We start from the raw sequence: 16916 nt of genomic DNA on the forward strand, positions 1-16916 counted from the left end.
ATGAAGGCGATGGGGTAGACCAGTTGATGAAGTGTTTTCATGTCCTTCAGAATACCCAGGTTCGATTCCCCACATGGGTACAATGTGTGAAGCCCCCTCCTGGTGTCCCTACCATGATATTGCTGGAATATTGATAAAAGTGGCATAAAATCTTTCTTACAAATTCATTGTATTTTTGGCATGTGACAGTTGGTGGAAGTGTTCACAAATGTAGACAAACAGTCTGTTTCACGTCTGTTTTCTGTTCTCGGAGCAGAACTCCAAAAACAAATATTTCTTAACGAAACTTGCTTATAATAATATCAGTCTAGTGGTTACCTAATGCCTCTTGATGATTTGGGTTTTTTATTTTTTAAATGTTTTGTTTGTTTTCAACCGATGTTGAACTTTGACTTAAAATAAGGGTCGGTGTTAATTTCTGGAGCAGAATATTTCTTGATGAAAACTGCTATACAGATCAGGCTGCTGTTGTACAAAGCGATCTTAGCGATAAGGTTGTCATTACTCCCATACCTTAACAGGCTTACAGACAGTCATAGAGCTGAGGTTGTTTTGTACAACAGCACCCAGTCTAGTAGTGAACTGGTGCCTTTTGATGATTTGAGATATTGAAAAATACTTAACTGCTTTATATATTTCTTCTTTGAACTCAAGGTATGCAATGGCAATATACCAAATGTGGGATATAAGTAACTCCATTTCTGAATTGCACAGATCGGGTAGATATGTCATATCTTGATGACTCTTGTTTCAATTGGTGTATGTTTTGATCGAAGGGCTGCCCATATTTATACCCTTATTTTGCAAGCTAGCTTGAGAGTCTCTTTCATCACAGGTCCAGAGTGGCCCTGTTATCAAAAGTGCCACAGTGCTCATGCAAAGTTGTGTCCCTTGGGTTTTCCAGTGTCACTGATAGGCATTCAAATCCCAGATTTTCCCTGAGTTTGATTCTTCGTTTGTCAGTACCATAACCAGCCGTGAAGATCCGGGTTAGAAAGGGTCTTCAGCAACTCATGCTTGTCATGAGAGGCGACTAACAGGATCGGGTGGTCAGGCTCATTGACCTGGTTAATGCACGTCATCGTATCATGACGTCAATTACTGGATTGTCCTGTCCAGCCTCGATTATTTATAGACCGCCTTCATATCAGGAATATTGCTAAGTGTGGCGTTAAACAACAACAAACAAACAGCAAATGTGGTAAATGTCAAAGACCTGCATCGTTTCTATCATAACACTTCTAAGCAGCGATGAACACAACTCCCTTTTTCTTTCAACAACATGGTTGACCTATAAATTTAGGGGTACAGGAGACCCCCAATAATTCATTTCAAGGGTCCTACAGGAAATATGAAGGTCCTGTAAAGTAATGAAATCATGTAGTGTAGTCATGGTAGTGTAAGATTTGATGATTACTTTAAATACAGGACGTTTATCAAGAATTGGGTATGATGAATATTATGTGTGTCCCTCAAGATGCAATATTTTTTGTTTTTCCAACATCTATCTTGTACATTTGTGCGTCCTGGACCTGTAAAACTCTGTAACAATACGCCCAGGATATGGCTTAGATACACTCCATTGCCTCCTGCTTGCAGCACTGACCTGGCCTTTGACCTGATGGGCTATGTGATGATTCTACTCAATGATGTCTTTACAGCTGTCTATAATATTTATGTCAAGAAAAAGCTGGATTCAAAGGTAGAGTATGTTTGTTACACTGGTGTCCATATTTGACTTGTGGTTGGGTGCTTTGTGCTGAGTAGTATATGCTATTTTGTAACAGTCAGTTTCTCCAATGTACGAGCCAGACCGACAAGCAGTCAGGCTGCCTCGATCCAAGTGATACATATTGCATCAGACAAGCAGTCAGACTGCCTCGATCCAAGTGATACATATTGCATCAGACAAGCAGTCAGGCTGCCTCGTTCCAAGTGATACATATTGCATCAGACAAGCAGTCAGGCTGCCTCGATCCAAGTGATACATATTGCATCAGACAAGCAGTCAGGCTGCCTCGTTCCAAGTGATACATATTGCATCAGACAAGCAGTCAGGCTGCCTCGTTCCAAGTGATACATATTGCATCAGACAAGCAGTCAGGCTGCCTCGATCCAAGTGATACATATTGCATCAGACAAGCAGTCAGGCTGCCTCGATCCAAGCGATACATATTGCATCAGACAAGTACACAGGCTGCCTCGTTCCAAGTGATACATATTGCATCAGACAAGCAGTCATGCTGCCTCGATCCAAGCGATACATATTGCATCAGACAAGTACGCAGGCAGATAGCTTAGGCCGGGTTATTGCAAAAGTTAAAAAAAATATATTATTTTTTAATAGTCAGAACAGTCTCAAAACAGGATTCAACATATGGGTAGGCGTATCGAGCAATAATTAGATTTTCGTTGTGTTCATTGAAATTCCTGCATTCTGGTTAGCTGAATTGGTCATGTGTTATTGCGGTCATTTCCCAATGAATGTAAAAATTAAGCCTCGTCCAATGAGGTGGACAACTTTTGTTACTACGGAATGTCAGGGAATCCCAATATTACAGTCAAGGGAAATCCTTTCTGCTCAAGAGTCTGGTCATGCACAGGACATTTAGCGAAATTCATGCATATTCATTGTCCAAACTACCCTTTGAGACTTAAGGATGAGAAGGAATGAAACAGCAAGGCTCGCTTGCCTGTTTTTTCCCGCTCACCTGATTCATGTCACGCCACAGTATGTATTCCTACACCGGGAATGTTTATCAATGTCATCATTTTTGTCTGCTTTGATATATACAATTGTTTTTCGTTAAACTATTGTAATAAAACATGTTTTAGTTGTCGAATTTACTTCTAAGCATTGACTGTGTAATTTTTTTCAGTTCATTGAGGTATGAATCGAAAAACTGATGTTCAAACATTTATAAGAATTCGTAGTCAGGAGTAAGTTTGTGGGGTATCGTGTATTGTGTAGTCAGGAGTAAGTTTGTGGGTATCGTGTATTGTGTAGTCAGGAGTAAGTTTGTGGGGTATCGTGTATTGTGTAGTCAGGAGTAAGTTTGTGGGGTATCGTGTATTGTGTAGTCAGGAGTAAGTTTGTGGGGTATCGTGTATTGTGTAGTCAGGAGTAAGTTTGTGGGTATCGTGTATTGTGTAGTCAGGAGTAAGTTTGTGGGGTATCGTGTATTGTGTAGTCAGGAGTAAGTTTGTGGGTATCGTGTATTGTGTAGTCAGGAGTAAGTTTGTGGGGTATCGTGTATTGCGTAGTCAGGAGTAAGTTTGTGGGGTATCGTGTATTGTGTAGTCAGGAGTAAGTTTGTGGGTATTGTGTATTGTGTAGTCAGGAGTTAGTTTGTGGGTATCGTTTATTGCATAGTCAGGAGTAAGTTTGTGGGTATTGTGTAGTCAGGAGTAAGTTTGTGGGGTATCGTGTATTGTGTAGTCAGGAGTAAGTTTGTGGGGTATCGTGTATTGTGTAGTCAGGAGTAAGTTTGTGGGGTATCGTGTATTGTGTAGTCAGGAGTAAGTTTGTGGGTATCGTGTATTGTGTAGTCAGGAGTAAGTTTGTGGCGTATCGTGTATTGTGTAGTCAGGAGTAAGTTTGTGGGGTATCGTGTATTGTGTAGTCAGGAGTAAGTTTGTGGGTATCGTGTATTGTGTAGTCAGGAGTAAGTTTGTGGCGTATCGTGTATTGTGTAGTCAGGAGTAAGTTTGTGGGGTATCGTGTATTGTGTAGTCAGGAGTAAGTTTGTTGGGTATCGTGTATTGTGTAGTCAGGAGTAAGTTTGTGGGTATCGTGTATTGTGTAGTCAGGAGTTAGTTTGTGGGGTATCGTGTATTGTGTAGTCAGGAGTAAGTTTGTGGGTATTGTGTAGTCAGGAGTAAGTTTGTGGGTATCGTGTATTGTGTAGTCAGGAGTAAGTTTGTGGGTATCGTGTATTGTGTAGTCAGGAGTAAGTTTGTGGCGTATCGTGTATTGTGTAGTCAGGAGTAAGTTTGTGGGTATCGTGTATTGTGTAGTCAGGAGTAACTTTGTGGGGTATCGTGTATTGTGTAGTCAGGAGTAAGTTTGTGGGGTATCGTGTATTGTGTAGTCAGGAGTAAGTTTGTGGGTATCGTGTATTGTGTAGTCAGGAGTAAGTTTGTGGGTATCGTGTATTGTGTAGTCAGGAGTAAGTTTGTGGGTATCGTGTATTGTGTAGTCAGGAGTTAGTTTGTGGGGTATCGTGTATTGTGTAGTCAGGAGTAAGTTTGTGGGGTATCGTGTATTGTGTAGTCAGGAGTAAGTTTGTGGCGTATCGTGTATTGTGTAGTCAGGAGTAAGTTTGTGGCGTATCGTGTATTGTGTAGTCAGGAGTAAGTTTGTGGGTATCGTGTATTGTGTAGTCAGGAGTAAGTTTGTGGGGTATCGTGTATTGTGTAGTCAGGAGTAAGTTTGTGGCGTATCGTGTATTGTGTAGTCAGGAGTAAGTTTGTGGCGTATCGTGTATTGTGTAGTCAGGAGTAAGTTTGTGGGGTATCGTGTATTGTGTAGTCAGGAGTAAGTTTGTGGGTATCGTGTATTGTGTAGTCAGGAGTAAGTTTGTGGCGTATCGTGTATTGTGTAGTCAGGAGTAAGTTTGTGGGTATCGTGTATTGTGTAGTCAGGAGTAAGTTTGTGGGTATCGTGTATTGTGTAGTCAGGAGTTAGTTTGTGGGGTATCGTGTATTGTGTAGTCAGGAGTAAGTTTGTGGGTATTGTGTAGTCAGGAGTATGTTTGTTGGGTATCGTGTATTGTGTAGTCAGGAGTAAGTTTGTGGGTATTGTGTAGTCAGGAGTATGTTTGTTGGGTATTGTGTAGTCAGGAGTATGTTTGTTGGGTATCGTGTATTGTGTAGTCAGGAGTAAGTTTGTGGGTATTGTGTAGTCAGGAGTATGTTTGTTGGGTATTGTGTAGTCAGGAGTATGTTTGTTGGGTATCGTGTATTGTGTAGTCAGGAGTAAGTTTGTGGGGTATCGTGTATTGTGTAGTCAGGAGTAAGTTTGTGGGGTATCGTGTATTGTGTAGTCAGGAGTAAGTTTGTGGGGTATCGTGTATTGTGTAGTCAGGAGTAAGTTTGTGGGTATCGTTTATTGCATAGTCAGGAGTAAGTTTGTGGGTATCGTGTATTGTGTAGTCAGGAGTAAGTTTGTGGGGTATCGTGTATTGCGTAGTCAGGAGTAAGTTTGTGGGGTATCGTGTATTGTGTAGTCAGGAGTAAGTTTGTGGGGTATCGTGTATTGTGTAGTCAGGAGTAAGTTTGTGGGGTATCGTGTATTGTGTAGTCAGGAGTAAGTTTGTGGGTATCGTGTATTGTGTAGTCAGGAGTAAGTTTGTGGCGTATCGTGTATTGTGTAGTCAGGAGTAAGTTTGTGGGGTATCGTGTATTGTGTAGTCAGGAGTAAGTTTGTGGGGTATCGTGTATTGTGTAGTCAGGAGTAAGTTTGTGGGTATCGTGTATTGTGTAGTCAGGAGTAAGTTTGTGGGGTATCGTGTATTGTGTAGTCAGGAGTAAGTTTGTGGGTATCGTGTATTGTGTAGTCAGGAGTATGTTTGTGGCGTATCGTGTATTGTGTAGTCAGGAGTAAGTTTGTGGGGTATCGTGTATTGTGTAGTCAGGAGTAAGTTTGTGGGTATCGTGTATTGTGTAGTCAGGAGTAAGTTTGTGGGTATTGTGTAGTCAGGAGTAAGTTTGTGGCGTATCGTGTATTGTGTAGTCAGGAGTAAGTTTGTGGGGTATCGTGTATTGTGTAGTCAGGAGTAAGTTTGTGGGTATCGTGTATTGTGTAGTCAGGAGTAAGTTTGTGGGTATCGTGTATTGTGTAGTCAGGAGTAAGTTTGTGGCGTATCGTGTATTGTGTAGTCAGGAGTATGTTTGTGGGGTATCGTGTATTGTGTAGTCAGGAGTAAGTTTGTGGGTATCGTGTATTGTGTAGTCAGGAGTAAGTTTGTGGGTATCGTGTATTGTGTAGTCAGGAGTATGTTTGTGGGTATCGTGTATTGTGTAGTCAGGAGTAAGTTTGTGGGTATCGTGTATTGTGTAGTCAGGAGTAAGTTTGTGGGTATCGTGTATTGTGTAGTCAGGAGTTAGTTTGTGGGGTATCGTGTATTGTGTAGTCAGGAGTATGTTTGTTGGGTATCGTGTATTGTGTAGTCAGGAGTATGTTTGTTGGGTATCGTGTATTGTGTAGTCAGGAGTAAGTTTGTGGGGTATCGTGTATTGTGTAGTCAGGAGTAAGTTTGTGGGTATCGTGTATTGTGTAGTCAGGAGTAAGTTTGTGGGTATCGTGTATTGTGTAGTCAGGAGTAAGTTTGTGGGTATTGTGTAGTCAGGAGTAAGTTTGTGGGTATCGTGTATTGTGTAGTCAGGAGTAAGTTTGTGGGTATCGTGTATTGTGTAGTCAGGAGTAAGTTTGTGGGGTATCGTGTATTGTGTAGTCAGGAGTATGTTTGTGGGGTATCGTGTATTGTGTAGTCAGGAGTAAGTTTGTGGGGTATCGTGTATTGTGTAGTCAGGAGTAAGTTTGTGGGGTATCGTGTATTGTGTAGTCAGGAGTAAGTTTGTGGGTATCGTGTATTGTGTAGTCAGGAGTAAGTTTGTGGGGTATCGTGTATTGTGTAGTCAGGAGTAAGTTTGTGGGGTATCGTGTATTGTGTAGTCAGGAGTAAGTTTGTGGGGTATCGTGTATTGTGTAGTCAGGAGTAAGTTTGTGGGTATCGTGTATTGTGTAGTCAGGAGTAAGTTTGTGGGGTATCGTGTATTGTGTAGTCAGGAGTAAGTTTGTGGGGTATCGTGTATTGTGTAGTCAGGAGTAAGTTTGTGGGTATCGTGTATTGTGTAGTCAGGAGTAAGTTTGTGGCGTATCGTAAGGCCAGGTGTAAATCTGGTCATTGTGTTTGAATGTGACTACTCACTAATTGTTTGTGTTCCAGGAACTGGGTAAATATGGTGTGCTGTACTACAACTCACTCTTCATGGTTTTTCCTGCATTATTACTAGCTGAGTATAATGGAGAAATTGAGAAGGTTGGTGGATTTGATGTGCAATTATTTCTAATTTTTTACTTATCCTGCATTACTCGTTAATGCATTCACTACTTACCTTACGACAACAAAAAGACAGCGAAACGGCGATGGTCTTGGGTGAAGAAATAAAGTTGTTTCACATTCCACTCCCTTGCTTTTATACGGACTATCGCCGCTGTCATGTGACCTTGATGACAAGTCACCTTCCTCACATCACTGCCTGTCAGGCTACAGCAAGGACGTATCTCAGCAGAGCTCTTCAGATTGGATAATTTAAGACCTTCAGCTTCGGATATAATTCTAAATTTTATCTGCGATGGGTGATGTGTTCTCTTCATATTAATTTCACTAAGTTGTGTATTTTTGCGGGTTATTTAGGCATAAAAAGACTTTGTCTTTTTTTCCCTCCACATGCTCGTTGTTTCCCGCCATTTTGAATTTGTGTTACAATTGTTTGCTTAGCAAGGGTAGTCAAATTGTTTACAATTCTCAGCTACGTATGTTGGACATATTCATGTGTTTTTAAATAGTAGTAGCTTTGGCGTCACATTGAATTTATGTGTATCAATAATTGTATACACTTTCAACTCGTAAAAATATCTGCCGATAGAATATTGTTTAATTCTATGGCAATCTTCCAACTCCGTCTCATCAACAATTCTCTATTTTGCGTAACTTATGCTAGCACATTGTACTTATTGTCGTGGAAAAAATCTTCCAAGGAGCCTCATCCACGTTGTTTGGCATGCACGCAAGCAAGTGGCGAGAAAGGTGTCACAATCGCTAGAGGATAGAGACAATCATTCTTCTGTCATTGATGGGTAATATACCTTCCATCATTGTGACTGCAGACGTTGATCCCCCACCGATATTAACAGTATCGGAGGCTGTTGTGAGTATCGTACCTGCTCCTAATTTTCAGGCACCTAGGACAACCAGTACTACGATCCCTGCGATGCCAGCGCATGCGTCTCAGACACCTTTTTAGGGGGGGTAGCAAAGGCGCAAGCCATGATCCAGTCATCACCGATGAGCATTGCATCTCAAGGCCTGCGCTGAGTACAACTCCTGCCTACCACCCAAGTGCCTCTACAATTACATCAACCCGAGGGATTACAGCGTACCCTGTTACGCAGGCGACACATGATCAGCTTAGCACTGTTCCAACACCTTATTCAATGCAGCAGATGTACGCTCAGGCATCAGCACTGGTCCAGAACACTAATTGGATGCAAAACTTTATGCAGTCTATGTGTCAGCAGTCTATGGCACACCTGTAACCTGCGCCTACGCCTTTCCCCTATGTACAAGGCGCCTGCGTCAGCTACAACTATGGTACAAGTGTTAGCGCCTACACAGGCGCCTAACATATACCAAACGCCTGATGTGCGTTCTAGTACAACGCATACATCGCTGGGCAGCGCTAGTATGCCAGCTACGTGGACATAGGCGCATGTCTCCTTATCACCAGGCGGGTCATCAGTCTTCTGATAGAGGAGGTGCTATGCCTTGGAGCAGAGGCCGATCGTCTAGGTAAGTGCGTGAACATTGCTCTGACTCGTCGGACTTATCAAATGGAGAGGATGGCGATTCCTCTGTGGAATGGAATACGAATCTCAGCTTAGCGCAAGTACCCGATTGGGTAGCAGACTGTCTCATGTCAGTGGCGCCCTCCCCTGGTAACAGGGTGGATAAAAGGGACACCATATGGTCACATCCTACATCAATTCCCATGGATCTGATGTTGACAGACATGATTAGGTCATTGGATGAGGACTTCTCCCAGCTCACACTTGCTCCATCATTTAAGCTACCCAAGTTTAGGAAGGATGATCTTCCTATCCATGCATTTGCAGTCGCAGACCAAGCTCATAGTTTGGATGAGGACATACAAAGGATGGTAGGCTCGTCAAGACCAACCACCCTGAAGGTACCAGATACCAGATCATAGAAACGGAAATCTGACGTGTACTGAAACCTTTGTCAGCACTAGCGCCATCAAAGTATGCAGTAGATCAGGCTATATCAGAGGATAACCCTGACTGATTAGATCATTTCCAAACTGTGTTGGATTTCCAATAGCGCCAGATTGACCACATGAGCAACCGTCTAAAGGCCGCTCTGGTGGAGATTACAGTCACATGCAGACTTGGTTATTTAGCACTTTCCAAATGGGTCTCTGAGTTCAAGCACAGGCTGCTATGTCAACCTTGGTCATCTACTTGTCTGTTCAATGAACAGATTGCAGACACTCACACCAAAGTTTCCAATTATGCTAGGGATAAGACCACACTCAAGGCTCTAGAGCACGTCTCTCATAGTCTATCCCTTGGGAGGGTTAAAAGTGTTCACTTTTCCGCCACCTATTCTACTTCCCAAGGTGATACAAAAGATCAAGGAGACAAGGAATCTTGCTCTGACTTTGGTGGCCGGCAAGACGGTGGTTCGTCGAGCACAGAAGTCTAGCAGAAGATGACCAACATTGGTCCAGCCTACTCATCTACCCTCACAGCAAATTGCTTCACCCAATGCCAAACAGGTTTTGTCTGCACGCTTGGTTCGTCTTAAAAAGGCGTTAAGTGCAAAGGGCTATTCGGCACGGGCTGCTTAAGCTATAGTTTTTGCTCATCGTCTCTCTACCAGAGGATTATACGATGACAAGTGGGGATCGTTTGAGATTTTTGCAAGGCACTTAACTCAGTGTTTGTGGTTCCGGAAAATCGCAAAATGACCAAGGTCCCGGAACCACTGGTCCTGCTACTCTCATTCAGACTTAAGGATCAGAAGGCAAAGTTCCGTCCCCCTGTTTGGGTGTTGAACGTGATACTTCAAGCTTTGCGAGGACCCCACTTCGAGCCCCTCTATGCATCCTCATTTTGTGACCTCACCAAGAAAACAATTTTTCTTTTGGCATTAGCCACGGTGGCACAGGTGAGCAAGCTACATGCAATTGACATCCCCAGGGTCCGTTTTGAGCATGGTACGCACAGAGCGGTACATCTCTGGTTGTGCTTGAAGTTTATAGCAAAAAATCAATTACCAGGCCAACCTGATCATTTCTTCACCATCCCACCAATATCGACATCCCACCGTTCCAAAACTAGGCGTGGCTCGAGAAAACAGTTATTATACTCGTATCTCCTATGTCCATGACTGAAATTAATTGCAGCACCATATCTCTATGGTTACGTGCAGATATCATTCAGGCTTATGAGATCGCCAAATTTGAGCGGGCGAGAGCGAATAATCCTCTCGGGTCCAGTGCGTTACATAGTAACTGCTCTATTACAACGATCATGGAAGGATGTTTGTGTAGGTCCGACACTGTTTTCTCTAGTCATTATCTTCACAATGTGGCTCTCGAGGACGTCTCTGGCGTGTGAAGTTTTGGCCCTCTGGTAGTAGCCCAGCAGGCTGGACCAACCCTTGATGCAAATAATGAACTCACCCTTTACAGAGCCAGTCTACTTCCTGCACAAGTCGCTGAGACTCGGCCAGTGGAAGAAAATTAGACAAGCTTTTTTACCAGGCTTTGGCTCAATGACATAGCATGTAAAGAATTAGCTATTTAGCTAGTATTTCTTTATTACTAAATATGTATAGGGATCTACCCTTTAATTCCCAAATACCTTCTGTAAGAAGATTGAACGACCCTACCGTAATGACATTTTTTCTGAGATTTTTCCACCTCACAGATTATTGATAAACATGTGTCGTTGTTTTGGGGTGTGAATTATTGAGGTTTCTGTATTCTGAAGGTTTCCCGCCTCCAAACTGTCCGATACAGATGCATTAAGAAGTAATGCAGAATAAGTAAAAGTTTTAGTAAAATCTAGCTATTTTTTACATTTGTATACTTATCCTGCATTACTGCGTCTAAGGAACCACCCGTCGCAGATTTGCCTCCTCACTTTGGCTTCAGAAACCTCAATAGTATGTTTTTTAAGCTCAGGCGACAGGCAGTGATGTGAGGAAGGTGACTTGTCATCAAGGTCACATGACAAACAGCGATGGTCTGTATAAAAGCAAGGGAGTGGAATGTGAAACAACTTTATTTCTTCTCTGAAGACCATCGCCGTGCGCTGTCTTTTTGTTGTCGTAGGATAAGCAGTGAATGCATTAAGGAGTAATGCAGGATAAGTATACAAATGTAAAAAATAGTTAGATTTTACTAATTTTGCATTATGATGGAGGTCAAATAATAATATGTGATATTGTTAGGCAGATAAAACAAGTTGTGGCATTAATTTTAATATCTTCCATAATTTTTTGTCTTGCTCAAAATTTTCTGGACTTTTCTTGAATTCATTCCCTTCTCAGACTTTGACGTGTTTGAAAGCATAGATATTGCCATTTGCAGTAATATTTAGTATGATATTGACAATAGTGAACACGTGGTGAAAAAATGGAATTACGTTACTTTAGTAATTTGTGTGTTACAGTCATCAGCTCCAAAGCTTCCGAGATTTTATTTAAAGAAATACAAATCATCTCAGCTTATAGTGTAAAGGACAAATAGTGATGTGGCCCCACTGTTTGCACCGGTATGTAGCATCGTGTTGTTGTTGCTTGCAGGCTGTGTTATTCATGGAGTGGTTCAACCCCGTGTTCCTTGGCCAGTTCCTTTTGTCCTGCTTCATGGGCTTCATCCTCAACTACTCCATCATACTGTGTACTGCATGTAACTCAGCGCTCACTACCACCGTCGTTGGAGTTTTAAAGGTGAGTTGTATTTCTGTATACAGTCATTGGGTTAGTTGGGTTTTGGGCCGTTTTTAGCTATATTCCAGAACTATGGAAGAGGGCACAATTTTTGTTTTATCCATGTTAGGAATGAAACATGAAGAACGGACCCCTTAACCTGAAGACTCCTCAAGACAACCAGAAGACTCGCTGCTGCCTCACTACACACTGCCACACTACGCCACACTAAGCCACAAAACCTCCACTCAACTCCGCTCCAATTGACTCTGCTCCGCTCCACTCCGCTCCACTCCGCTCCATGCACCACAACACAACATCTTGATCTGATTTGCCTCACTCCACCATGCAGCGTGCCATACCACGCCACGCCACGCCACGCCACGCCACGCCATGCCACGCCACGCCTTACTCCAACCCGCCATGCCGCTCACTGCTCCACTCCAATCTACAACATTCCACTCCAATGATAACAGCATTATGATATATCATTCACCATTTCTGTTTTGTTTCAGAATACAACAGTGACCTATGTTGGCATGTTTATTGGAGGAGATTATATATTTAGCATATCAAACTTTGCTGGAATGAATATTAGGTGAGTATTCAAGATTACATATCAAGGTGTATAAAATATGTGCACATGATATAATAACCCATGGGATATGGGGGCAGAATGAGTAATTAAGCATCTCCATGTGCTTGGACATCTCAGGAATATCAAATCATATATATCTCTTTCATGACCATGAGAAATCATTTTGATTATTTGGTGCATTGATTAGTCATGTCAAGGTCATCGTCAAGGTCATAGCCTGAAGCTTAAGAATTGACTTCAATATGTTCTTAGATTTCGGAGGGATAGACTTGAAAAATGATGTGCACACTGTAAATCCATGTAGGAGATTTACGCTAACTGTGCATGTTACGTTATAACTCCTTCAGTGCAAAAACATATTGAAGTTAGTGTCAACAATAGTAAATTCACAGATTGCTAATTTAATCATAAAACCAATCAAACTGTGGACAACAAAACCAAAAGTCATTGACATCATTCAGTGAAATAATACAGCACAAGTCATGCCCATTCTGTTTTCAGCTAATCGGGAAACAGTAGTCAGTGGGCGGGGCCTTTTATTTATTTTTTTGTGGGTTGGGAGAGTGGGCTCGGTTAGCCAATGACTCACTTGAAATTTAATTGTTTAAACAAAAAAACTCAAGAGATATTTGCGGTTGGTTTATGAAATGTGTTTGACCTTCTAGAAATGGCAGTGAAGTGGCTGCTTCAGTTTTTGCAATTGTTTTCATCTTTCTTAATTGAACCTGACCAACAATTTCTGAATGTTTTTACCAGTGGAGAGTTACCATGTTATACAAAGACCATGTCTAGGATCTTTTCTTTATTTGACCATACGTAAAGTCATGTGTTTATATTAAATAAGTTGTTTTGATCTTCATTTCAGTATACTTGGCAGTTTGCTGTACTCCTATGTGACCTTTGGCCAAAAACCTCCCCAATCCAGCAATAATGCAGCTGAACAGAAAACACTAACAAAAACTCTTCAAGTTTGATCTGAGGCTTTACAGTCTCAATGAATATTTTTGTTCTATGCTGAGGAGACTGACTAGATGTCCACATTACTATTTGTGTTTGAAATCCATTCATTTTATCCATCTTATCATGAACTGTTTCATTATCATGAAAATTATCATTGGTAAGTGGGACAAAGATGAAGGTCCTGTTGATAACTTACATGACAGGCTGAAGCGAAGGGAAAGATCTCTGAAGCTAGACATACCAAGGGGATTCTTTTTATTCATTCAAGTTTTGTTTTTTTCTCGGCCATGTATATGAGTTTACTCAAAGACAAAAGTAACTATGATCATATGAATTCCTCGATAAATGAAACCATCTCTTTTATTGTTTGTAACAGTGTTTCAGTGCTACTTCTTGCCCTTTCATCAGGTTTTTGTTTGTTTGTTGTTTAATAGCAATATTCCAGCAATATGACGGCGATCTGTAAATCTAGCCTGGACCAGACAATCCAGTGATTGACATCATGAGCATCGATCCACGCGTTAGTCACCTCTTGCGACAAGCATAGTCACCTTTTACGGCAAGCATCGGTTGCTGAAGACCTATTCTACCCCTGATCTTCACGGGTCCTTTCATCAGGTGTACACTGAGTACTTACTTGGAGTTAATATATATACATTATGATATGTTTACACAAAGTAGGATTAATGTACAAAGACGTCAATATAATCATGAAGACAATGAAATTAACAGAAGAGAAGCCTACCTTGTGTACATATGTTAACTGCATGTACTTGATAAAGGGACAAGAAGTAGCTCTGAAACATTGTACAATGAATAAAAGAAGTGTCATGTATTTAAAAATCATTACATTGACAACACTCACATTGAGTAGAAACATGAGTTTCAGGGAATGTATATTTTGGTCAGTCATCATTGTTCATAGAATTATTGCTGTGATCTTGGGGGTGCATCGGACACAGTCTCATGTTGAACATTGTCAGTACATCGTGGGCTTGGTGTACACATCACCAGTGAATACATACAACCGATTTGCTGTGTAGGTAGTAGTGATGTGTGGCTCTCTTTTTTCAGCTACTCAAATAAGGCCGTTTATCACTCAAATGAGACCTACTCCATGCTTGAACCTTGTGCCAACCATACCATGTCATGATATACAACATGTAGAATAGATGCCTGCAACATTATGGGACATATTGCATGTGAAATATTGCTGTTTTGTGGTGTAATCTGAGCGTTCATTTGTCTCAGCTCTATTTCGTTACTCTCTCGGAAGAACTGGCAATGTTTCAGCGATAATCCACTAGTCCTTATAATGACATGTAGCAAAACCCTTAAAATGGCAAAATTCTAATAGTCCTTATGACACATTAACTATTAGTCAGTTTGGTGAGGTCGACAGGACTTAGGGGTGCTTGATATAACTGGTATACCAATATGGCTGTCAGCAATGCATGTATTGCAATACAACCCTTGTGTTTTGAACCGGACTAGTGCCAATTTCTATTGCTTTCTTGAGATGTTGGTTAAACATAGTGACTACACTGCAAGTCAGCTGTATGTATTCATGGGAGATTGAGGAATATAGTGTATACGAAACTTTACAGTATTCACAATGTTTGAATGTCAGTTTTGTAGAAACTAGATTATGTAGAGAGCTATTGCTGTATGACAATGTTGTTGATAGTTGTATAACATATTAAATATATTTGATATCCATATAGAGATTTATCAGAAATATCAACTATTTTGTGTATGAATTTGCTTTTGATGATTTTATTGGGTGTTTTTTACCTTATTTGACTGCCTCGATACACTTCATGCTCTGGGTTCTTATGAGTATGACAGTCTTTTATTAGAAAGCATATGTGTTTCTTTGTCCATCTTGCTGAGGGTAATAATTGTTATAGAAGTGTACAAATCAATGCTGCAGAGGGACCGGTCATTAATTATAGGGGTAGGTGGGTCAGTGGAAATCAGGGGAGGGTCACCAAAATATATGACAGTCTATAGGGGAGGGTCCTAAAACATAATAGCCATATCTTGTGAGGGTATTGAAATAAATATAAATGAATACAGTAGAAACTGGATATAACGAACTACAAGGGACCAGAAAAATCAGTTCATTATATCCGTTGTTCGTTACATACGTTTCCAACAAAACACAATACACGTAATTGCAGCATTGACTTGTATTAGCAGTGATCACTTCATAGCATTCAACTTATAACATTTCATAACATTCATTTAAGTTGAACAAGGTTGGTCCATCACCGCTGATTGCGTACAGCCAGTTGTCAGTGACACTTGACACTGAGTGAGATTTCTCAGTTCGCTATACACGTCACTAATTAGTGGTAGATGGGCTTGTCGGTGATCAGATATCAGTTCGTTGTATCCGTTAGTTTGCTGTAGAGAGTTCGTTATATACGTAAATTTTATATTACACTATATGTCTATATGGTATTCAGTCACCTGATCACTGAAACAAACATTAATTTGTGAATTATAATGGAGGCATTAATTAAAATTCTCTGGTGCAGACATATACACAGCAGGTCCAGCCTTATGAATGCACACATGTATAATGTATGTTTAATATGCTCAAAATCGCTTTCAACGAGAACCAGTATTCGTTTATCAATCAATCCATATATTCCAAACATTTTTAACTTCATTGCAATAACGTTTAATGGACAAGTTATGGGGTAGACTTTTCATCTATCAGTGTTCTAAAAATGCATTTTGGAGCAAGCTTGTCGCTTTTTCATGTCACTCCTTTGGATGCCAAAGTAGTTTGTTACCATTAACAAAATAATAAGAATAAAGGAGAATATCAACATTTTAACAGTTAAATAACTCCATATAATACTGACAATTGTTTCCTTATACTATTTTTCCTCATTGACTAATGATGATTTGTAGCCATGCTTATTCTATGTTCTTAGGAAATCTCTCTGGTTTGTACATTCTTGTTAATGTGAATCTCACAGGTGGGTCATGTCTGGTTCAAGGGGGTAGTCAGTTTGTAGAGGCAACTTTGGCCATGGAAAGGCAACTTGCCACAGTTATAGACATCGCACTGTTTAGTGTTATCTCCCTTATACAGGGTTTGGGAGAATGTAAGGAAAGTGTATTTCCTTTTAGTGTTTGAAATGTGGCTTAGCCTCAATTTGGATGATGAGCCAAGTGTTACCTCTATCGTCTTTTTGCTCAAAATAGGCAAAATTGCACCTTTTTTTTTCATTCTAACGTAAATCCATGGAAGTATACTTGTATACAGAAAAGTATTAATGAGCCCTTGCCAAAGTGATATTTATGTACATATATGTTTATGCTGTTGGGATTTGTTAGCATAGAGCAGGACTGCAAATAGTTCTGTTGAGCTGAGCTAGAAACTTGGGAATATGCTACAAAACATGTAATCAAATCTTACCATGTGGATGTTTATGAGGGAATAAATTGTTGACAAAAAGTTTTCAGTTTTTTTCATTTGGCACCAATTGCTGACAAACCCAGAAACATATAGTCAGGGGTGTCATCAAGTGTGAATGGGTGAACATGGTTTATGCCGCTTTTAGCATTAGTGTGAATGCTTAAACCACTAGGCTAGC

The 16916-nt window shown here is 40.8% G+C and overlaps 1 protein-coding gene across 1 annotated transcript in view; it reads left to right on the forward strand.

Moving 5' to 3' along the window:
• Positions 1–16771, forward strand: part of LOC139480450 (solute carrier family 35 member D2-like protein) — a 31849-nt gene extending 15078 nt beyond the window's left edge. Inside the window, exons 9-13 of the mRNA XM_071263526.1 lie at positions 1600–1702; positions 6951–7043; positions 11619–11765; positions 12260–12342; positions 13208–16771. Of these exons, the coding sequence (XP_071119627.1) occupies positions 1600–1702; positions 6951–7043; positions 11619–11765; positions 12260–12342; positions 13208–13316 (535 nt within the window). The 3' untranslated portion in view covers positions 13317–16771. The remainder of the gene's footprint in view (positions 1–1599; positions 1703–6950; positions 7044–11618; positions 11766–12259; positions 12343–13207) is intronic.
• Positions 16772–16916: the final 145 nt, after the last annotated feature.

The sequence above is a fragment of the Haliotis cracherodii genome, unplaced genomic scaffold, assembly GCF_022045235.1.
Source record: "Haliotis cracherodii isolate W230 unplaced genomic scaffold, xgHalCrac1.p SCAF_4, whole genome shotgun sequence".
Taxonomy (NCBI): Eukaryota; Metazoa; Mollusca; class Gastropoda; order Lepetellida; family Haliotidae; genus Haliotis; species Haliotis cracherodii.